This window comes from Gallinula chloropus (assembly GCF_964237585.1).
Source record: "Gallinula chloropus genome assembly, chromosome: Z".
Classification (NCBI taxonomy): domain Eukaryota; kingdom Metazoa; phylum Chordata; class Aves; order Gruiformes; family Rallidae; genus Gallinula; species Gallinula chloropus.
Window position 1 is genome coordinate 54,301,257 of NC_140089.1, and position 24,261 is coordinate 54,325,517.

General features: G+C 39.4%; 1 protein-coding gene across 1 annotated transcript in view; it reads left to right on the forward strand.

Moving 5' to 3' along the window:
- Positions 1–18,461, forward strand: part of RAD23B (RAD23 homolog B, nucleotide excision repair protein) — a 36,326-nt gene extending 17,865 nt beyond the window's left edge. The window contains exons 4-10 of the mRNA XM_084278760.1: positions 688–935; positions 4,463–4,518; positions 8,191–8,318; positions 12,067–12,190; positions 13,311–13,438; positions 13,836–14,012; positions 15,769–18,461. Of these exons, the coding sequence (XP_084134886.1) occupies positions 688–935; positions 4,463–4,518; positions 8,191–8,318; positions 12,067–12,190; positions 13,311–13,438; positions 13,836–14,012; positions 15,769–15,882 (975 nt within the window). The 3' untranslated portion in view covers positions 15,883–18,461. The remainder of the gene's footprint in view (positions 1–687; positions 936–4,462; positions 4,519–8,190; positions 8,319–12,066; positions 12,191–13,310; positions 13,439–13,835; positions 14,013–15,768) is intronic.
- The last annotated feature ends 5,800 nt before the right edge of the window (positions 18,462–24,261 follow it).

The following is a 24,261-nucleotide window of genomic DNA, read 5'->3' on the forward strand; positions in this document are numbered from 1 at the left end:
TTCTGTGTAATAGATGTATCCGAGCAAAATTCATGTTTCAGTGTGCCAGTATTGCACGCTTTTAATTTCTTGCTGTAGATTTGGTAGCTCTTGATTGTGCTGGATTTGGGTGCTTGCTACAGAACTCAAGTATGTGAAATGTTATCTATGTAGTGTATTGATTGTAAAGAGTGTGTAAATAAAACTTGGTTTAAGTTAAGTTTAAAATTTTTAGCACTTCATGTTCCAGCAAATAGCACTCATAATGTGATTTCTGGCTTCATCTCTTTTTTTCAAAATTTGAGTGCTGAGAAAATCTTGTGCTTGTAATGCTTGTCAGGTGAATTTTGACGACTGTTTTAGTTCCTTCTGAAAAATATGCTTTGTGAAACACAGTATTGTTTTCATGGTTAGAGTGTAGCTGTCTGTAAATATTTAGATCGTATCTTTACATTTCACTTCATACTCAAATAGTGTCACTGCTTATGTGTCTAAATAAGTGCTGTTATGACACTATCGGGTGCCTGGTTAAACACAATAAAAGACCTTACAGATTAAATGTCTTGCGATGCTTCAATGTTATGCCTGATGTTGAGGCAGCAATGTCAAATGCTAATGGCCTTAACAGAACTTAATCGATGTGTTGACTGTAGAAGTCACGGCTTTGGGAACTCTGTGCTGTGTCTGAATTCTGTTGTCTTCCTGTAGCCCAAAGCAGCAGCTGGAGCAGCTCAGCAGTCAAATACCACTACTGCTGTTAGCTCAACAACTGCAGCTCCTGCACCAGTCACTGCACCAGTCCCTGCTGCTGCCCCTGTGCCAGCTCCTGCCACTCCACCACCAGCACAAGATGCAGTTGCTTGTGAGCCTGCACCTGAGAGTGCTCCTAAAGAAGAGAAACCGGCAGAAAAAACACCTGAGGTACCGGTTGCTGTCAGCCCATCATCAACTGACAGGTATGAATGAGGCTCCAAAAACGGCTTCCCTGGCCATTGCTGTCGCTTCGAGTTCTGATTTTAAGTTGAGTTTTACATTACAGTGTTAGTCCAGTCATTTTCTCTGTTCTACATAATTTCTCTTTCTTCTTAACTGTAGCTTCAGTCTCTGGCTCAAGTATAACATTACTGATGGGAAGAAGTGCCCCTCCCTCCTTACACCTTCTCCTGTGGGAAGGGTGATCTTGGGACTAAACCTATGGAGTTGAAAGTTAAATGACACAGAACTTGTGGTCACATTAGGCATTTCAGAGATACTGTGGCACATACTGTGACTTGGATGGTCCTGTGTGGAGCCAGCAGTTGGACTCAGTGGTCCTTATGGGCCCCTTCCAACTCAGGCAGGTCTATGATTCTGTGAGTCAAAGTTTTTTTTTCTTCACAGAGTGAAACAAGTGAGGATATTCACCTGCCTGGAGATCTAATGTTCACAAAGCTTTAAAAGACTTCAGAGGGATGTGACCTGTTCAGAGACCTCTGATTGTATTTTGAATCAGGTTGAATAGATTTGAACCATAAGTTCTTTATTGCTGTAAGAGTCTCTTAATTTCTGAAAAGAGCTTTTTTGTCCAAAGTGTAGGGTATAGCATTGCTATAAAACATGCTCATTTGTTCTGAATGCTCCTGATCCCGTGTGTAGGTAGTTCTGGGAGTCTAGAGGGCTTTTAACCTCAGTTCTCTATACTTAAGAAAATCAAATGGAAGTTAGATGTTTCATCCCTATTCTATACTATGACCTTTTTTTGCTCACTTTGAGTAAGATGCTTAAGTATTGAATGGGATAAAAATGCTGTTAACTATAATTTCACAGCCCTTGAAATGCTGCTTAGCATTGAGCTATCTTTTTTCATACACTGATTTTGAATAATTTGTGTTATTTATGTGAATACTGGTGCACAGAACATTTAATTTTTGAAGTAGTTGTATTTTTAACACCATCAAACACTGTTTCAATGATGAGGAAACAAAACTGGCAAATTCCTTGAAAATGTAGTCACATTTCATGCACTAAATACTCAACTTATTTAACTTTGCAATTCTGAGAAATAGACATCTTTAAAAAATGGGATATAAATGAAGATTCACTTATCAGTTGAATAACTTACAGTATTTTGTTATTTTAATAGGTGGGGGGTTTTGCTGCTCAGTTTGTCTGGTAGAGTCAAATATTAGGTTAAAACTCTGATACTGAAGCAGTGCTTTCCAGGTTTTCCAGATTTTACTGTTGTGAAACTGCAGTAAGGGGGCCTCAATGTACATGCTTAACAGCAAAATAATAATTTCAGTAATACATTGTAGTTATCACCTGCCGTGGTTTTGGTGAGTACCACTTGTTTCTGATTTGCTTTAGAAGTTAAATTACTGAGACTGGTGCAGATTTATTGAGCCATGGCCCGGCAAGCTGGTGTCCTGTTTCGCCTTTGATCTCTTCCAGTTGTAAATCTTACTAGTGTTAGGTACAAGTGAGGCATTCTTGTTGGAACAATCTTTTTCTTATATTAAAAAAACCCCGCATCTTTGTAAAAACCTGCTCAGATTTTTTAATGGTGTCTTCTGAAAACTGATTCAGATTAATCTGATGATCTTTCACTTGCTGATTGATAGGAGTTGCTGACTCCCACAGCCTGAACTGAGCTTGAGTTTGATAGCCTCTGTGCGGCTGCTGCAGCTCCACATCCCCAAGTCTTATCAAGTATGAACACATATTCCCAGTTCCTACACACAATACATATATGGCTGGCCACATAAGTGGCAATAAAAAACAGCACTCAGCCAACCATATGACACCAGCACTTGCATCCTGTTCTCCTCTAGCTACTCAGGGCAAAGCACACTGATGCAAAATGGCCTCACATACAAATGAACAATGTGGATTTCTCTGGTAGCACCCTTTGGTCTGGTAGCTGGCCCCTAGATCTACGGTCCTGGGTTTTTGATACATGGGCATGTGATTGTCTGAGCCCTGCAAACCTGCTCCAGTTGCTGATACTCAGATTCCCTTTGAACACACATGCTTGTGCATACACATATGCAGAGGATCCATCCAAGACAATCACTTGCAGTAGACATGCGCTGAACCTGATGGCTGGTCCCTAGATCCCCTGGTCTCCCAGTTGCCTTATTCATGGACATGCAAACGGATCACTCCACTACCTGGTTGAGACCTGTGGCCTTACTAGTAGCTGACCCCCAGAGCTTACAAGCTTAGAGCAGCTCTGTTCTCAGACCCTCTGGTCTCTAGCAGCTGGCTTTGACTTGCAGCCATTCAACAACTGGCTCTCAAGCCTCTTACCCTACTAAGCAGAGGCAAGTTTGATGCCTGCTGGTGATTGCTCACATGCCAGTGTCTGCATCCACACAGAATGTGTGTGCACCCTTGTTTCTTCAGTTGGCCCCCATCCATGCAATGCCCCACATGCACAGAGCCCTGTGGCCCCTTCCCCAGTAGCTTTCACTGGGACTTGCAGTTCCTGGCTCCACACATGTGGATCTCTGTCATGGTTCCCTGGTGAGTTGTGGGCACTTGCACACGCACAGACACGCAGACACACACACTAGAGAGACCACACCCCAGTTAGTTAAAAAGGGAATTTAATGAGAAGGCAAGATGGAGTGGTGATCAGATGCAGGACATAGCCCAGCGAGTGCTATTTACATGTGACTGGCTCTTTTTCTCCTGTCCTCTTTACCACTCATTTTAACTTGCAGGGTGCCTTGATGCTTCCTTTTCCCTGCCTTTGGTTTTTCCCTAGACATCCCATAAGTCTTGCACAATCTCCAAATGCTTTTTCCTGGCACCCTGTAGCGTGTCACACCATGAAGTAGGCAGTGATCTGTAAGAAGACCTGCAGAGCCTCTCCTGTTGACAAGCAGGGGTGTTAGCCTGAGACCAAGGGGCTGATGCTTTAAGTTACAGCCCTGGGAGGAGCCAGAAAAGGGACACCCTTGGCTCTGACTGTGTTGACTGGAGCTCCTTTCCTCTGTCCGTGGAGGTGAGCCTTTAATTCTGTAATACAACAGCTTTGATAATTTGAGATGCAGTGATTACACATGTTAACAGTTTACATTCCTAGTGTAAAGTAGGATGCTGAGGTTTTAATAAGTGCTTGTCACTGACCCCCTTGGTCAAGCCAGTGACTACAAGGAAGCATTTGGTGAGACTGTTGTATGCTTTTGAAAATCCACCTTGTTCTCCCACCCTTTAAAGCATTCAAGCAAACAGATGGCTAATCCCTGAGCAGATGGGCAAGAGCCAAATTTTTGGGGGGTAGGGGGGGAAGGTTGTCCTTTAAGTGTTAAAAATGTAACACTGTAAGTTTGTAAAATCTGATCTCTCTGTAAGACCAAGAGAGAGCTCTTTGGAAAGCTTTGTTGGTTTTTTAGAAACAAAAGGGGCTATTAGAGTTACAGCTGCTGCTGCTTTTTTTGAAAAACAGGAAGTTTTCCAAAGTTTTATAATTACCATTGCACTTGTCTTCATCTTACAGTACAACAGGTGATACATCTCGATCAAATCTTTTTGAGGATGCTATAAGTGCACTTGGTAAGTGGAGTGTTTTTTTTAATGTAGACATTATTTTGGTGCAGCAGAAACAAATGACGGATTGGCAGATGTTGACATTCTCTTCTGTATCTGTCATTGTTAAAGTTCTAATCAAAGTGCTCTTCACTAAGACCTGAAGCTGTCTGAGAACCAGCATCAAGAACACTCTTTACTGAAGATTATTTCGCTTTGTAAATTTTTATTGTGTAAAAAGAAGATTCTTATTCCTGATTTTTCCCCCATTTGCCTTAATTTCTCTTCTAACTATTCAGTTTGAAGTGGCTTGGGTAGAAGACTGGGCATAAATATGTATATGCTTTTCTTTTCACCTTTGCTTCCCAGTGTGCAGGTCTGATAAAATGGTTGCCTTTATTATTCACTTGTTCCAGCTTTGATACTGGCTTTTTACAATTCAGATGGCATAAATTCACCAAATCTGCTATCATCTGGGTTGAGAAGTGAATGCCTCCTCCCTTTTCACAGTTTAAATGTCTTAGTTTCTCAGTGGAATAAACAAGGTAAAACTAATAGATAGTTCTGCCCTTCAGTTATACTGAATAGCATAGGAAAGTGCTATGGCAAACCCACAACTCATTACTACTACTTATTTGGAGAGGATATTGGGTTTTTTTTAAGTGAGTCACAAATTAAAGCCTAGAAATAAGGGGGAGGTGGAGTTTTTTATGATGTCTTATCTCTGTAAACTAAGCAGCAACTTGGCATGAAAAGTTAAAAGTGTTGCACTTGCATTTTTGTGTGGGGTTTGCATGGATGTATTGGAGGCAAGTGGTGCAATTAAGCAGCCCAAGGTGATTTAGGCTGAAGAAACATATGATCTGAAATATTTGATACGTGGATACTGTAGGAAACAAGCAGACAAGTCCTGTTACATTTTTCAAGTGATGTCTGCTACTGACGGTGCTGCAGGCTTCATTAGCCGTAGTGGCTTCATTATACCTCAGTGGCTAAGATGTTGTCTTCACAAATACTCATGTTAACAGTAATGACCATCAAGTTTGTTTAAGCTTGTGGTCTTCATTCAGTTAAAAAAAATTCTAAAATCTCCTTTCAGCATAGCAGGAGAGCAGGACCTCACAATCCATTTTATACAAAAGTTCTTTGATTGGTATCCAGTGCAATAAACCCATGTGTCTCTAACAATTTGAAAATAACAGGCTTTGAGTGTAATTTTCTGGATACTGCAGGGATTGTATGCCAAAAAATTTCAAGGCAATAGGCATGAACTCCTTTGATGGATCTTCTTTAGAAGCTGTCTTAAAAGGAATTTGCTTGCACAAATTAATGAAGCATTATTTTACATCCTAAGTAGGATCCTAGCCATGTTCTTACTCTGACTTCTCAACTACATTGTCTGAAGATAATTGACTTCACTTTAAAAACAGGGATTGTTCTCTATTGAATTGGGTTTGTTTCCAGATAGATAATGCTGACTGAAATTGGTGTGGCTTTGTGTGCTACATGCAGTTTCTGTGCAACCATATCTTTCGGTGAAACAGCCTACACTTTCTTTAGGGCATGGCACAAAAAGTATTGTGAGTAGCTTGATGAAGTGGATTTGAAAGTTAATTCAGCTTTAAAATATTACTTGAAGGACAAAACGAAAAGAGCAGAATTGGTTCAGCACTTACCTCTGCAAACATTGCCAGTGTGTAGAGATATGCCTGATTATATCATGACATTGCTGCTGTGCAGTACCTCTGTTTTTTGCACAACATGTGTAAGTGTATTGAGTACACTAAATTAGGGGTAATTCTGTTTCCTCCTTTGGCTTTTATTTATGTCTTACATAGCAGTCTGTGCAGAGCAAGTTTACCTTCTTGTTTTTTTTTTCCTTATACCAATTCTCCCATTCCATTCCTTCTGTTCTGTTCTATTCTCTGCTTAACTTATGTTGAAAGAGAACTATGGAAATGTTTAAGAACTGTCAAATTAAATTGTGTTCTGTCTCTTGTTTACATTGATTAGTTTGTTAGCAATAGTAAGGGTAAACTAGTGCTCTGAGAAGGAAGGTGAGTAGTAAGTTTATCAAAATCCTTGTGTTGGGATAATTGTTTGCTTGGGTTTTTTTGCTTCTCTGAATATATGTACAGAAATGTGTATCTTCAGAGCAAAGTTTAGGTGAGTTTTTTTAAATGTCTTTGAAAAAATGAAGTTCAATATAAAATGATTGACCTCAAAGCTGTATATGAAGCTATGAACTTACCATCCCTTAAACCTGAGTTGGCACTATTATTATGAAGTCTAAATAATGAATACTCAAATTAGTCAAGGGATGCAAGTGCACTATTTATCTTTATCGATAGTGCATAAGTATCCTTGGGCTAGGGCTATTTTATTATTTGCTTGAGTATATTGCCCCCAGTTATACATCCACTGACATTTAGAAGCATTCTTTAAAAATCAAGGAATGCGGTTGCATTAATGTTGCCTTGAGTTAAACACCTTCTCCCTAGGGGAATAAAACTTGATTATTTTGTTTGGTTCTTTTAATTGTGTCTTACTTGTCTTAACAGATTAGCTCTAGAGTATTTGTTTCCTCTGGGTTTTTTATCTGCTGTGTTTTTTGTGGTGACTCTTAATTCTTTAACTCTCCTGCCACGAACTTGCTACTAGTGTTGCAGTCAGTAGCAGGGTTCTGGTGAGATCAGGAATATCCAATGAAAGAAATGGTATTTTAATGCCTGGGTTTGTGTTGGATTTTTTTGTTTGTTTGTTTTGCATGGGAAGGTGCCCTTTAAGTTGTTTAATTACAAGTGATAGTAGAAGAGTTACTTTTTTGAATTATTAAACCTGATGTCTACTTTGAATGATAGGAAATAATGGATAACGAAAAGCTGTGTTTTTCCCTTTGATAGCATTACTGTAGTCATCAGTTGTCCTTAAATTGCTTCATATATAGTGTGTGTACCCTTTTGCCTTGATGGCTGCAGGAGTGGGCCAATTTTAGTCCATTTGTGCTATAAGAGGTGGGGAATTTGATGTGATGGATGTCTAGTCAAATACACATTAATAACTTGTTCTTGTGAGCACTCATTGAGGTCTTGAATGGCTTTCCCAAGTATAACTTCTAAGTCTTGTGCTTGAGTTGATGCATGTTAAGTTGATTAAATTACTTTGATCATCATCACCAGTGTACAGCAATGCTCAGTTGTAACTTGGCCATTTCTATGTGTCGTCCATCTAACCACAGCACAGTGTCAAGTCTTTATTTGGACAAGCTGCAATGGCTAGCATTTTGACAGACAGATTTGTGCCTGGAAAGTTTAATTTCCAAACTTACACTGCAGGAGACTTCTCTTGATTGATTACATCAAGAGTTGAATATGAGCTGTGAGGATGCCCTTGACCTTAGATGAAAGCACAGAGTGGGGATATTATTTCAATTATGAGCTCAGCAGTTTCACAAGTGTTCCTTTTTTCAACAGAAGTTTTCATTGTGTTCATTACCCTCTACTATTCCAGTCAAATGCATAATGAAACCACCAGAATAGATTTGGAGTTAAAGCAACAGAACAATGGCAAGTTTAATGTGAGCTATTCTTTACTCTCCAGTGAACAACTCAAATTTGGGTAGAAATTAAGTTTATCCATCGAAACGTTTTTGTCCTCCTTTGCCTTCTTCCCTTAAAATGACGGTCATGTTACTTCTAGTGACAGGTCAGTCCTATGAGAATATGGTGACTGAGATCATGTCAATGGGCTATGAACGAGAACAAGTAATTGCGGCGCTGAGAGCCAGCTTCAACAATCCTGACAGAGCAGTGGAGTACCTTTTAATGGTGAGCAGTTTATTTTACCTGCACTCTGTTCTTTTATGTTTTATTAAAGAATAATTTGAACTTTGGTTTACTTGTTATATTGAATATTGTCCAATCAGAGTAACAACATGTTCATAGACGAACAATATCTCTAAGCAGAGCGTCTGGAAGGCTGAGATTTGGATTGAGGGTCATAATATGTTACATGAAATACTGAAGTCATCCCTAACTATAATTTCTTTGCTTTTATTCTTTGTTGACATAAATGGATATATAGGTAAAGTATGTCCAGTTACTGTGGTGGTTTTAGCTGCCCATGATTAGGTCAAGAAATGATTTTATATAACATCTTAGTGACAGCATTAGCTATATTGTTGTATTAGTATCTATAACATGACAAAGACATTTTTAAGTTCCAGTTAGTTGTTTTTACTAATAAGGCAGTGTTCTTAATTACTTCTGAAATGGAATGGTTTTGTGGTTTTTTGAAGTGGGCCTAATTTAACCGGTGTTTTAAGCACTGTTTTGGGGAATAAACAATTTCTCATCCAATAATTATAGTTTCAGGGATGAAATAACTTAAGTGGTATGGGAGAAAATAGATTTCTGAGTAGCTTCACTTTACTGGAAGTCTTGTGAGTTGTTTTAGAGGCTTTTGGGGTTACTTATCATTGCTTACCTTAATCTGACAGGTGAATTGTAATGACCAGAGAATCTGTCTGGAACCTTGTTGCTTAATGAGTATTTCTGTTACATTTAGTCTCCTCTCTAGCATACTGTTTTTTCACTAATGTGTTTTTTCATTGTTACAAATCTGAACTTTATTAAATTATCACATCCAGATGTATTGAACTAGTTTTTGTATAATATATGCCGATTGAGTTCCTGATAGATTGTTAGATGTATGCAGATTGAATTCCTGATAGATTGTTGAGAAAATTGGCATCTTTACCTCCAGTTGTAAAACTTAAATTTCATTATAAAAGTTTTTCTTCAGCAGTTACAACTAAAGTCACTGGCATGCTTGCTACCTAACTGTAACATACCTGAAAGTGTTGGAAAGAAAATGTCAAGTTATTTATGTTTAAAGCATAGCTGTTCCTAACATGATCACTGAAGATTCCACTTGTCTGTGGCTCACATGATGAACTCTTCAGTTTTCACAGATGAGGATCTAAAAGTAATCCTGTGTCCTTGAGCTGTGATCATGGAAGGAGGTCTCAAGATGCTTTTATTGTGCCCCAGACTTATCTTTGGAGGCATTTAGATTCAGAACTCATTTTGAAACAACAATTTCCTATCCTTTGATTAGGAGAGACACCCTTTCTCCTGCCAAGAGCCAAACCATTGGTTAGAGCCTCGTAGTTTTGAAATTTTTTGGAAATAATTCTTTACTGTGAGAATGGTCAAACACTGAACAAGCTGCTTTGAGTGGTGGTTGATGCCCCATGCCTGTCAATGTTGGAGGCCTTTGGGCAATGCCCTTAACATGTTTTAAGTTTTGGTCAGCCCTGGAGTGGTCAGGCAGTCAGACTAGCTTGGTTTAGGTTTAGGATCCTTCCAAGTGGAATTGCACTGTTGTAAATGTGTACTGTGCTTGGGCTGGGCCTGATGTGATTACTGCCCTGTGGAGAGCAATATTACCTAAAAACTGCGCTGATGCTTAGTTAATGAGTGAACAGTTGTTAAAACCACCATAAGGCAAAAATGGCCTTTCTGCTCTCCAGACAATGTTAACATTCAAAATTAATTGCATGTGACTTGATGTCGAGCTGTAGTCTGTTGGAACAAGGTGCATGCACCTCACTCGGTCTTTTCTGATTATAATGATGCACAGTCCCAGTTATTTAGAGGCTGATACTTCAAGCTGCCATTTAAGAGTTAAGGTGATGTTCAAGATGACAAACCATCTCTACGTAAATTTGATTGGAATAGTTTCCATAGTGCTTTCATTCAAGATCAAATTTAAGGTTTAAACAAGCATATGCTGTTTGATTTGGGCACCGATTGCAGTGGCAACACATGCCTGTGAGTAGATGAAATCAACCAGTAATTTTATGAGATTAACCCAAGTTCCTACAGTACACTTAGCTGCTCAGAAATGACTGGTTTGATGGGAAAAGGTATTTAATCTGTATGCTCTATGAGGCACTGATAAGAGTTACCTCTTAATTACATCATGAATGAAATTTTCTTTTCCCTCTGTGGAGGAAGGGATGTGTAGGAAGCTGACCAAGCCATATAATGGTAATGAAATCTGCAGCAGGCAAAACTTGTATGTGTTTTTCTGAGCGGCTTAAATGTGGACTTGATGATTAAGTGATTTATACCTTGATGTGCTGCTTATTTTCCAGGTAATGCAAAGTTTTGCGTGGAACACTGTCAAGGTCTCCCTTTCCAGATGTAGCCTTTATATTAGCTGTGTATATGTCCTTTCTCTTCAACTATAGTGATGAATGAATTGTGAAGAACATGTGATAGCAAGATTTTCGGTCTACGTTACCTAGCTCTGATTCCTATGGTGGATTTGCCAGACTTCTTCATTGTCTGGTTGCACTGAAGTATTGAGATTATTTCCACCTAGTCTGTTCCTTATGTTTTGTGGTTCCTCACCTGCAGGGTGACTTTTTCATTTGAGGCAGGTGAAACATATTCAGTTATACCAGTGCTGATACCTTCTCAGACTGATCTGAGACTGGAAGACTGTAGAAAAATGGAATTTTTTGATGCCCTGGAATCAGAGTGTTGTAAGGTAGAAGGTCCTGTATAGTTTTGCCCCTTTGGGGTTAGGTCTACCTAAGGTTACCTCTTCCCCCTATTATATGACTCTTTGTGTATCAGGAGATTTACTATTGTGTGGAGTCTGCCTCTTGGGTTCCTGTTGGGCACCTGTACCACCAGGGCTTGTAGCCATATAGGAAACTTCCTTTGTGCTCATATAGGAATATTTCTTGGTGTTTGTCCTGTGACAAGCTGCCTGTGTTTCTGAGCTTCAGGGTGGAGGATGGAAAGGACAAATTTGGTGCAGGAGCTCAGTAACATGGTTTGGGTGGGAAGTTCGTAGGGTTCCTATGCAGCAGAAAGCTCTGTCTCAGTTGTATAACCCACATTCTATTTTAATGTAATTGCTCTTTTTTTGAGTTGTCAGTTTCACCCCCCTGATCAACTAGTTCCTATATGAACTTGCTTGCACATGGAAAATAAACAGCATGAAAATTAACTGGGCTTTTTTAGCTGCTAAAATTTGGCAACATACAGGCCTTTTCACATTTCAGATACAGTAAATGGTGTACCACAGTCCAAAGTGCCATGTTCTTATATCTCCTCTTAATTTCTTGCCAGATTGTATGGCATCTATAATCTCACTGTTAGCATTGTGTACTACAATACTGTTTCTGTCACATGAGTTTATTTGCATAACACTATAACATATTGGCACAGTGTATTTAGTTTAACTTTTTCATTCATATTGAATATCTTTGAACAGGATTCAAAGCAAGTATTTGTTTGTGAATAAAATGTATTTTAAACTGATGCAGTGTGTGCTTTACCGCCTTGCTATACAAACCACTTAGTTTTCTTGTCAAAAAACTATTTCTCTTTTCACAGTATTCTCTTCCAGTTGTAATGTGAACACATTGCATCATCTTGCTTTGTATGCAGTAAAAGCATTACTGTTTTTTCCTTCATTTTGAAAACTAAATAATACATGCAGTAAACCACATATCTTTTAGCATTCTGTAGGTAATTATGTGAACTGTGGCTTTAGGGTATTCCTGGAGATAATCAGGCTGTGGCTGAACCCCCTCAAGCAGCAAGCACTGGTGCCTCTCAGTCTTCAGCGGTGGCAGCAGCAGTAGCAACTATCCCTACAACTACTAGCTCATTAGGAGGTAAGAAAGGTTTTGCTTGAGAGGATGTAATAAACACATGCATTTAAGCATTCTCTGCTGCAGTGAATTTTAAGTTCCTGGTGCTTGTGAACTGATCAGAGTGAACTAAGTAAGTGATGTAACATGGAAATTCCAAGTCTGTTACTTGCTTGGAACAAAGGGCTTGTATGTGGATACATCTGGAATAAAACATGACGTTTCTAAAAATGCTGTGAAGTTGCACAATTCCTTTGATTTGATATTGTTGATTTAAATGTAAAACCACAAATTTGGAGGGGGTGTCTTCTCTGTCACTTAAACTCTGGCTTCCTACTTCATGGCTAACGGTACTGGTAACTGTGACTATACTAACGCATTTACTGCTTGAAAGTTGGGAGTATCAAGGGAGAAACTTGCAGTAAAGCTGTGAGGTGTAGCACCTGAGAGACCTGTCCATGACCTAGGATGACTCCTTACTTGTAAGTGCAGCACTGGGCAGAGTTTTTGGCACCTGCTGAAGAGAACTCTCTTAGAGAAACAAATACGTGGAAGGATCATATTGAAGGAATAGGAAAGACCTGCCTTAGACTGTGGCAGAGATGGTGTTTGAGGTGTAATTAATCCTTGATAGAGGCAAGAGTGTTAAACATACAGGTAATAGTGACAGTCACACATGACATCATCCATAAAGAGAGAACGAGGGGAATGGGATATTTCAGAGCACTGAGGCTCTGCTGTGTGCAAGACAGTACCTAACAGGAGAGCATATATATAAGAACAGTATTGACCTTTTGCAGGAGGTAGAGAACTCCAGTGTAGGCATAGAGGCAAGACAGTAGTTATCCAACCTGGTGTGTCTGAACAAGTTAAACTTAGAGATGAGACGTAAGAAGATCAAGGACAGAGGGTGGTTGGATCTTAGGAGAAGACTGGGTGAAAAGAAAATGCATTGTTTAATCTTAGTATGAAGAATTCCTGCTTCAACCTAGCGTAAGTTAGCATGAGGAAGCTCCTATGTTCTGCAGCGAGGAGTGTGTTGTCCACTTTCTTGTTTCTATCTGCAGTTATATTGTAGGTTATGTATATTATTAAGAACCTTGGTAGCTTTTTAAAAAAACATGTTATCTCATTGATTTTTCAGGACATCCACTTGAGTTTTTACGAAATCAGCCTCAGTTCCAGCAGATGAGACAAATTATTCAGCAAAATCCTTCTCTTTTACCAGCATTGCTACAGCAGATTGGTCGGGAAAACCCTCAACTACTGCAGGTGAATCTTAAAACATCACAATGATGCTGATGACTGTTATGTGGCTTTACAAGAAAGGGCTAGGTTGATGTTAGCTGGGATAGTATGTTAATAGCAGTTAAAATATTCTAATTTTGGCTTTTCAGCAGTTGTTAACTGTACAAAACGTATTTTCTTTTACATTAATATTGAGTCTTGAGTCTCTTTTTAGAAGAGTTGCAGAGATCATCATGAAGAGGGAAGGGTCACTGCAATTGAACCAAACCAGGAAATTGCATTTCTTATGATTAGATTTAATAATTTTTTCTAAGTACTTTTTAGACATTCTTTTGACTACTTAATTCACTGAAAGTAAATATTCTTACTTGCCTGTTGGCAGGTTCAAATAGCTTTATTTCTTTTTTCCCATGCATCACAGCAAATAAGCCAACACCAGGAGCATTTTATTCATATGTTGAATGAGCCAGTTCTTGAGTCCCGCCAGGGCTTAAGTGGCAGTGATGATGGTGCCAGCACTGGAGGCGTAGCTGAAGCTGGAAATGGTCATATGAACTACATTCAAGTAACACCTCAGGAGAAAGAAGCTATAGAAAGGGTGAGCTTTTCTTTTGTGACATTTGTGTGGCTTTAACTCTAGGTGGTTGACTCTGGTGCATGTTTAAGACATGCCTGAATTTAAACTCTGTTTATGGTCACTAGTTCCGCAAAAATTTTGATATTTCATATTTGATAATTTGTAGCTGTTGTAGTCTTGCTTCAAATCACATCTCTTGCTGTATAGCCATTGAGTTTAAAATCTCTTGAATCTGCCTTACCGAGAAAATGCAGTGCCTTTTAAGTGATCAGAGACTGCAAGTAGTAATTGAATCATTTTCTCTCGGGAATGGGAACTCAGGCAGCAATTCCTCTCGCAAAACCCACTGGTAGTACTGTTATAGGTTGTGCTGTGGTAGGTTTCTGGGTACAAAGGTGTGTCTGCATGAGTACTGTTTGCAAAGTACTTGCTGTCATAGTTAAGTAGATTAGTTGACTACTTAAGCCAGCTATTTGTCTATCCATGAGAATTAGTTAACTATAGCTTTCTAAAAATACAGATAAACATTGTCTGTAAAAATATACTTGGGGGCGGTATATTGCATTCATAAATACCGTGTGTCACACCGATTAAGTAGGGATTTGCATAGGTGGCAACGCCTCAGATGTTTTTAGAACGAATTGCAAAGACGTCATGCTGTGGAAGTCTTTTTGTATATCAAAGACGGTGTTTTTCAACTGGCAAAGCAAAACATGTAAGGATCACCAGAAAAGAACATTTTGAATATAAATGTCCGTTCTCTAGATCTCAAGAAAATTGACAATAGATTAATAAAACTGTTTATCCATGTACTTCTTCATAGATCATCCTCTCTAGTCTGCAGCATTGCCCTTTTAAAACTCTTTTATGCAGTAGAGCATTAACTCTACAACCTGTTCCAAACCCCAACAGAGATCTGCATGCTTCTTCCCCTTTCCATGAAAGACATACCTTTAAATTTATGTGTCTTAGTATTACAGCTGACATATTCATACTGTATGTAAGCATGAAATCAAATCTAAGAATGTTTGGTAAGGAATAATAGGACATAGTTTCTTGCAGAGATTTGGTCTGCCCTGTATGTAAAAAGCCTTGCAGCTGCAGTGAGGATGTCCAAATGGTTGTACATACTTGCCTTTGGCAAAAACAAGATTGGTCTGCTAAATGTCTTTAGCACAGGCTAAAGTAATTTCCCTTGGCACAGTAATGAGCTTTTCTCTAGTACTGTCATGCCCTGTTGTCATTGTGTCCCAGACATTAATTAGTTCCTTGACTTCTGAAAAAGCTTGCTCTCAGCTTACTTCTCATGGAGTGCAGTTCGAACAATTGAGAAAATGGCCTAATGTGTTGTTTTGGGTTACTTACTAGTGATTACAGGCTGGGAGCTTTTGTTCCAGGTTAAAAATCATGAGCTTTGTGTAATTAATCGTTTAAAATGGGCATAGTTTGAAGGTTAGTTTGTTTGTGTTTTCTACATTAGTGTCATGTGCTGTTACTTCCTGACATCATTGTAACTCAGATCTGTATCGGTGATTTAATGTGGCAGTGAATAGAGAGGTGACATGTTTTATGGTGCATCATTACTCATTCAAATCAATTTTTCAAGTGAGGATTTTGTTTAATAAAGACAGAGGCTACACCTTTTTATTCTTAGCTTACTAAAGGCTGCATTGAGCTAGGCAGCAATGTTTGTTTCAAGAAGGCATCTCATGGTACTACACATACAAAGAAGCTTAATTTACAAAATGTGCTTTCTAAATGTGTTTCTTTTCTTCAGTTAAAGGCATTAGGATTTCCTGAAGGACTTGTGATACAGGCATATTTTGCTTGTGAGAAGAACGAAAACCTGGCTGCCAACTTTCTTCTACAACAGAACTTTGATGAAGATTGAGAGACATTTTTTTATTTCACGCCTCACACCAGTGCATTACACTAACTTTGTTCACTGGATTGTATGGGATATTTGGGCTTATATTCATAATGCGTGATGTATGGTATATGGGGAGCGGGGGAGAAGAAAATATAGCAAACAAAGCAAAGAAAGCAGCAAGTATGCCTGCTTTCAATTAGCAGATGCAGAAAATCACACAGTATAAAATAATATACAACCAAAAATCAGCTTCTGCAGATAATTAGTTCATTCTATAAACTGTAGGTTAACTTTTTCTAGGTTTTCACTCTTACTGTAGTAGTTCCAGAAATGTAGTGTAATGCTTCAAGTTCCTTTATCTACTTAGTATTGGTATAGGAAGTAGCCTGTACTACCTAGATTCTACAGTCTGTATTTCATGGCAACACTGAATACTGGCTTTGTGAAATCTAAAATATCTGAGCACATGTAAACATGAATGCCAAAATATGGGTAGTTGCTTTGCTTTCTCAGATGTGTTAAAGTTGTGCAAGAAGCGCAGCATTTTTGGTTAAAACAATGCTGGTGTTTTTTTCCCAAATGAAAGCCAATCTCAGTTAAAAGTGTTTTGTTCATTAAGAGCCACCCTCTCCTTTGCACCCCCCCCCCCCCCCAAATGATCTGAGAAGCTAATACGTAAAGGTAAAATTACCCCATTTACATCTTTTCTTCTTGGGAAAAATGATAGGTATCTAATTACTGTTCACTTCAATGTTATGTTGCAGTAAAAGTTTTAAAAGCAATAGATTGCATGTTTGGTTTTGTTATATGTGCTCTTGTGAATTGAATATTATTTTTCTGCCAGCAAACAAAATGCAAGCTTCATTTTTCTCTGCTGCAATGAGACTTTATCAAATCAAATTTTACCTTCCTACCTTTGTTGAACCAGCTTTTACAATACAGCTGTACGCATCTGAAGATATTGGTGTTCTGTGGCTCTTGAGTAGATTGTAATGATCAAGCTATTTCTGTTCAGTAAGGACTTTTTCTGATTTACTCACTTTGTGAGGAAGAGAAGTTCAGAACTTGAGATGTCAAGCAAACAATCAAGTTATTCCAACCCAAAAGAGTCTGCACTCATATTTTTCTGCTAAAAGTAAGACCAGATTATACTTTTGAATCTTTCTTCTTGGTACCTATTTAGCATTTATTTTGTTTAGTTGTCATAAAATGTAGCAGTATTCCTTTTAATATATACTGACTTGTAGAGACAATTTTGCCCATCATTGCAATGCTAACAATGAAAACGCCTAATTTAATCTAAAGCTATTGTATGTAACACTTTCTGAACACAACTTGGGGATATTTTGAGGTTTTTACTGTTTTACTCCAGTTACCTGGTGTGGTGGTGCAGCCTTGCCCACTGTGAGATCTCAGGATAAGCCCTATTGTGCTGTTATCTTGGATACAAGTGCAATGATTCGGGCTTCAGGCAGTCTGGGCCACACCTGGGCAGCCTGAGTGGTACATCGGGATAAGGCCTTGCTGTTACCTTGGTGGCAAGTGCAGTAGCCTGGAGCTGGGGTGGCCAGGCCAACTCCATGCCACACCTAGGCCGTACTCTGCCTGAATTGTCTGCCAGAATGACCCAGCATAAACTGTGGCCAGAGTGGAGAATCCTGTCCAGAGCCAGCCATTGTGAGATCCTATAGGTAGCGAGATCCGAGGGAGAGAGAGAGAGATCTTTAGCGCTCTTGGAGACTGCAGCATGCTGTGTGACCCAGGATGTCCCCGGGCATCTGGGGCGCCTCTCAGGGTAGATTTTGTCAGGATTGAAAGATTGTCTGTCAACGATTTAATGAGGGCTGAAAGACCTGATTTCTTGAGGTTCACTGACTGCCTGTTGATGAATGCCAGCACATAAAAAGTGAGTTATTCACAAAACTCACGTAAAGGGGAATTGTAAAATTTCATAATCATAGATTAACCTCTCTGTGCAGTTGGTTCAGAGCTATTTGTCTGCCTGCCTCTGTGTGTGTATGCGTAATTTTGTGTGGGATTGTTGGTCTGCCCCTCCCTACGTACAGTTTGAATTTAACCTCCACCTGTGTGCACAACCTTGCTGTAAGTTTTGTGTGACCCTTCCCATTTTTTAATCTTTAAGTCACTATTTTGATTGTAACAGATTCCACTGAATCATTCTGTTAAATTGGCTGATGATTACGTGCTGTTAATAATGATACAACCTAATATTGTAATATATCTCAAATATTAATAAATCCTAAATTGCTGCTAAACCAAAGCCCTGAAACAATATTGCATTTCGTGACACCTGGTTTTCAAATTTATCTTTACAGTAACCAAGAAAATAGTCTAGGTGGTGCTGAAGTATGCAGTTTTACCACTAATGATATTAATGATTATGTGGTACAACTAAAAAAATATTTTCTGCCTAGGTGGTTGTGTATCCGTCTACTTAACTACTACTTAAGTCCAAAGTACAAGTCAAATGTCTTGAGAAAAGACTTCGGGAAAGACTGAAGTGTTTGTATTTTGTTTCTTCATGTGGTTGACCTGCATAAAATAGTGAATGTATTAAAGCCTTCTCCTTTCTATCCTTAGACATCTGTAATGTTTTTCCAGCTGGTGTGTATTTCAATTATTCAGATGTTATTCTTTTAAAATGTCATAGGTGTGTAATATCTAACCCAGATCTTATCAGTAGGAGGTGTGATATTGCTAAATAGAACACAAGTCTGTCATAATGCTTTCGTTTGAGAGAACTTAATGTTAATACCTGAGTCAGCAAGTAGACTTCAGCTAAATAGGATTTTCAGTGTGTTTATGGACTTGGAAGAGATGGATTTTGATTCAATGCTCTGCAGGCAAAAAGGGGTTATTTGTTACCTGTAAAAGGACTGGCTGCCAGGTACTTGAAAATTGCCAAATTAATACAAGGACTTCTTGAATGTACTTAACCACATGGCTAATATCTAGCTAAGACAAAAGCTTTTAGTTTGTGGGAGTATTCTGTACTGATCAAACTGCTGTCAGAAGTTGCTTCTCTAGGAGGGTGGAGAATAAAGCAAGAATGTCTTTGGCTGTTTCAGTCTACTCCCTCCAATTTTGATTCTGCAATGTTTATTTGTTATAAATGTATTTGCATTAAAGACTCTTGAGCTTGGTCTTTGTAAAAAAAGCTAGTAGCTTTGGTCATTTGTAATTCTGTACGCTGAGCGACTGAGGGTTTTATAGCTGCTGTGGTTGAACCCTCACTACTAATTCTGTTCCCATTTTCCAGCAGTGGAATGAGTGTTCATGTGACTTCAGATGAACAACAGGTGCCTGATGTTATATGATAGCAAAAATTGTTATCTGTTAAATAGTGGGGTACTTGCCAGGGAGAATCATGTGTCTCTTTGTAGTCGATGACAAAAGGAAAAATTTGTGCAACTCATGGTGTTAAGAAGGTAAGTGTAACCTGAACAACTTGCCTAGGTTGCCTCAGTATGCTGTGCCTTGTTTTCTACTAAGTACCACCAGGAATTGTCTGCACAGAGTATTTTTTTAGCTTGATTGTTGCAGATCTCTTAGCGATTTGGGGAGCAGTCTCCTCAGGGCTCTGTGAACAGTAACTCAGAAAACCAAGTATTTCATCCTAAGTTTTGGTGATGGAGTCCTTACCTTTGATGTAAAACTTAAAAGTTTCTGCTTAGTGAAAAGCTATTTGTGATGTACTTTTAATGGGGATTAAAAAAAATTACTCTGAAGTTACACTAGTTCTGTAGTTATCTATCCTTATGTCCTCTGTACAGCTGCATTTTAATGCTATGGGTCAATAACTTTGTCCAGAATCCTCTTACAAATCTAGTTAAAACACAAGAGATTGGATCGATGATGTGCTTTGTTCTTACCACACTAAGAGAACATTTTAGGAACGTGAGATAATCACTCATGAAGTCAAACTGTGGTTCTGATTTTGAAGTTTCAGATTGAGCTTTGCTTCAAGAATACATGTGAATGAATGAAACTGGGAGCAAAGTTCTCAAACAATGTAAGCAGGTGTATCACCTGTGGTTTCATAGGGTATTTCAGTTGGTTTTACATAGATTTGGAGGCAGGCATGTTAAAATTTACTTTTTTTTCCCCCTTATTTATCTCAAACCCATTCTGTCTGTGCACAAAAGTAACCTAGAGTTTCTGCACTTGAATCAGTACCATGAAAGTGAAGAGAACAGCATCTTTTATCAGGAACATTTTTAATTGTTAATCCTTGCCTGGTTTGGAATGCCAACAAAGTGTTTGACTCACTCTCTTTTGAAAAATGTTACTTTGAAACTACAACTATATGGTTATGAAGCCACAAATTACCAACTTTTGTGACTTCACTGAACTATCCAGAAAAGTAGGCCCACCCCCATCTGTGATTACATACATGAATAATTTAATAATTAAATTACTACAAAATACATGCCTGAACAGCATTGCTGATGGTTGGAATTTATGGCTGCAGGCTGTAACTGATGTTGCTGACTTCTAGTCGTCAAGTGCCACTTCTGTATTTATATATTTCATCATAGAATATATGACCAGCAAGGGAAAAAAAAGGACTTGGCTCTTGTTAGCATTCAACTACTTTCCTCCTTTCTGATAGTAAGAAGTTGGCTAGGCAAGAAAAATGAGTATTAATAACCCACAATTTAACTTCAGTTCTAATCAGATCATATCTTATGAAGACACTAGCATCTGTGGCATTTCCTGTCCAGACTGCAATGAAATTAATAAAGACATATGCATATTCTTCAGTAGTAGTAGTCTAGGAGTATAGTAGTAGACTGAAGACACTTAGCTCACTTCATCCCATTGCTTTAGGATTTTTCTCAGTGCTTAAAACCAGTATCTGCTACATGCTTCAGTTTGCTAGAAGTCTAGTGTTAAAAGTAGTGCTTAAGTGAAGGTTGTGTGTTGTGTATATGTGTGCAGCTGTGCCTGGAGACCTGGAATGCAAAATGGGCGCCTGTCTCTTTATGTGGCTGAACATGAATGTGAATACTGTGTGCTGCAGAGGGCAAGGAGCATCATCCTTCAAATTCTTGTTGCCTGAGATGAGGATTGCAGATGTGGCAGACAGGGAGTAATCCGATTCTCCAGCAGTGTGTTTGCCCTCCCAGGGGAAGGTTTGGTTGCTGTCCTTGTAGCATTTGACTCTGCAGCAACCAAAGATGAAAAAACGGGGCAGTGTCTCCCAAGTGCCTGTGTGGCTGTATCTGTAGAATTGGTCAAAACCTTACAAATTCAGGTACATGTTTTTAAGCATGTCTTTGAGTTAAGCATGCTCCTTCCCTCCACCAACCCCTTTAAATCACCTTTTTTCTTTATTTTTTTTCTTCATCTGTTTTTCTCTTCACTGCTGGAGAAAGCTTTTGTTTGCAGGCTGCAAAAGGAGCACTGTCAGCTCCTGTTGGAGAGTGGAAGAGCAAGATTTCTGAGGCAGGGGTTGCAGGGATTGAGTGAGGAAATGGTCGGTCTTCTGGGTGGGATGTGAAACGAAACGATGAGTGCTGAGTCCCTGGGAAAAACATCTCCTCTGTAGGGGGGCTGGATTGAAGGAGTCTGCACCGGGAAGAGGCAGTAGTAGTGTTTGTGGAAGAGCACAGCTGAAAGAGTGTTGGCAGCGTGTTGAAGGCTGAGAGGAATGGAGTGGTGTGGCAGGACCGGACTGAGAGCGGGTGAGGAGCGCACTTTTGATGGAACTCTGCATGTACAAATAAACAAGAGTTAGATAGATAGAGAAGTTTGGAACTGGATTAACATTTGTACTCTAAAAAGAGATGTCAGACAAAGAAGTGATGGGTTCCTGATGAGGCAATAACTCTTTGTGTAGCACTTTTCTTCTAAAACCAGCTCTGAGAGGTGATTAAAGGGGGTTACAAAACAAAGAGGGCAATAAAAAACAACAAACTAAGTAGTACCTGGGCATGGATCTCACAGGCAACACTTAGTCTTGTGTATTCCAACCACACTGAGGTGCTCTTGCTTAAAGGTGGAGAAAAACAAGTAATTTTATTTTTATTTCTAGCTAGATGTTACATTGTTACGACCCGATCTGCTCTTTGAGTTTCTTGGGGAGTCTTTGTTGTTTGAAGTATGAGATAGGAGTGATCCACCTCAAGCATGGGTTTCACAGCAATACTGCTGCTCGCTCTGTTGGTATCTCCCTGTGAAACACCGAATTCCCCTTTGGCAAAGGGCAGGGTTATGCAGCATGCCAGCAGAGCAGTGCTGTGAAGTTCATCTGGACGGGATTATACCTCTTGCATGTAGATGTAATTTGTGACCCATGAGTACCTTCTTAAATTGTAAACTGTGACCTATTGGGAAGGTGCCACAAAAACTAGGAATAGTCAGTCTCAGCTCTCAAACTATCAGATTACATGAAACATGAGTATGAATCAACAAAGCCCTGTTTTTGTTTTTCCGGCTGTAGTAAGAAATGAAATTGTTGCTAAGTGAGTACATAAATACATTGGTTTTTACATTTCTTGGAAAAGTAACTGGCTGCCTGGTTCAGAAATACTGAGAAGGTGAAATAGCCAAGGTTTTCTGTACCTGGTTGAAGTGTGCAAGCAAGATTTAGGTCACTGGTCAAACTCAGTGGCAAATTGACATTCTTAAATCACTGAAGCTCATTTTGCTGTGAGCGATGGTCTTGCTCGCAGGATAGCAGAATGGAGAGCTGTTATTGCTGAATACAGCTGTTTGGCATGACTTTCTGTGGGAGAGGCATGTAGGTAGCTTTTAATGGGGTCTTTGTGGGCTGCTGCTGTCAAGGAGGGTAGCCTTGTGTTGTGAATTCAGTTCAGAATTCACTTTGTTTCGGAGTTGTCAGAAAAGACCTGTTGATTGCAAGTGTATTAAACAGTCACCTTTGTCACTTGTGAATCGTATATCCTACACTGCTCAGAGGGGAGGCTGGTTGAAAGCTAAGGATGTTCAGTGAAGGGAACTGAGAAGGTCAGCCGTGAAGTGATAAGACAGTAGCATTTTGGGGGGAAGAATCATGTTTCTTAAGAAATGCAGAGTGAGGCTGGGGTTGTAGTCATGGCCTTGATGTAGTGTACCTGGTGTTCGTGCCATCAGGTGGCAGAGATCAAGTGGTGTTCTCAATGAGACAGAAATAACCTGTAGGAAGGGGTGTGGCAAGGAGAATAGGTTGGCCAATGGGGCTTCTAGTGCATAATCCTGCCACCTTCTGTGTATTCAGATTTTGAAACTGAAGACACTGATGCTGCAGTTTCTTTTCATTGCTACGCTGCTGGAGATTGTGGTGTCTTTAGGATGCTGTATTACACCTTAGTAGGCCTTAACATGCCCTAATAATACGTTTTGAATGCCTTATGTGTAGGTGATTAGGCCTGTGCTTACATAAATAGGAATTTTAATGGTAAGTTATTTATGTAATTGTGGTTTGTAGGTGGAGAAACTGCAAGCTTGTCATCATATTACTCGACTTATTCTTGATGAAAATACTTTCTCTGCTTGGCTGTCACACCATCTTCATAGACTCCATGGAACAATTAGTTTATTTTACAGGTGTCTGCAAGGTTGTTTTTGTCACTCTTATTATGTAGCCTTTCCTTGGGAGTTTTGCATAATGGCTAGAAGAAAACATGTAATTTAGACTGCAGAGATAAATGAGGCAAATATTTCTATGTATTTAACTTTTACTAGATTCTACTGAGCTCTGGTCTTGTGTGTTTGTCACCCTACTGCCCTTAAGAGGGCTGCACTTGTATTTTTCCTCTTCAGAGGAAACGGTAGCAGGGTTAGCAGTGGCCTTAATCGGATGGAGGTGTAGCTTGCTTAGGTGTAATCCTGCGCACCCTTCACCTCTGACCCCAGCCAGAGCATTGCTTGTCTTCACATTAACACTCAGATTTTGTAATTGTGGACTGAACTGCACTTGAGTGGTGAGAATGAAGAGTGAACGGTCCAGCTGTCAAATTAAAGTAGCAGTTACTGAAGTGTGGGTCGGGCGGGTCCATTGGGTGAGTTGTCAGAAGGTGGGAGAAACCACATAGTGGAGTCCCTGTAGGTTGTAGCAGGGAGCGCTTAAAAGTTATGTGCCAGAGATTGTTCTTCTGGAAGAAACAGGGTAACCTTTCACAGTGTACCAGTGTGTTGGGTTTCAAGACCATTCTGGTGAGCTTGGACCAAAGCAGATGCACAAGCCAGTGCTTGCTGTGCCCATTTTCAGTTCTGGGTTGGTGTGTAGCTCGATGTCATTTCCTTTGATGCTCTCAGGCTGTGGGACTGCCATGGGGGATTAGAGGACAGGGTCGTTTACTTTGTGGGCACATCTTAAAAGTTCAGCTAGTCATTCTGATGACTAAGGCAAAAGTAGCACAGTGACATTCCTAA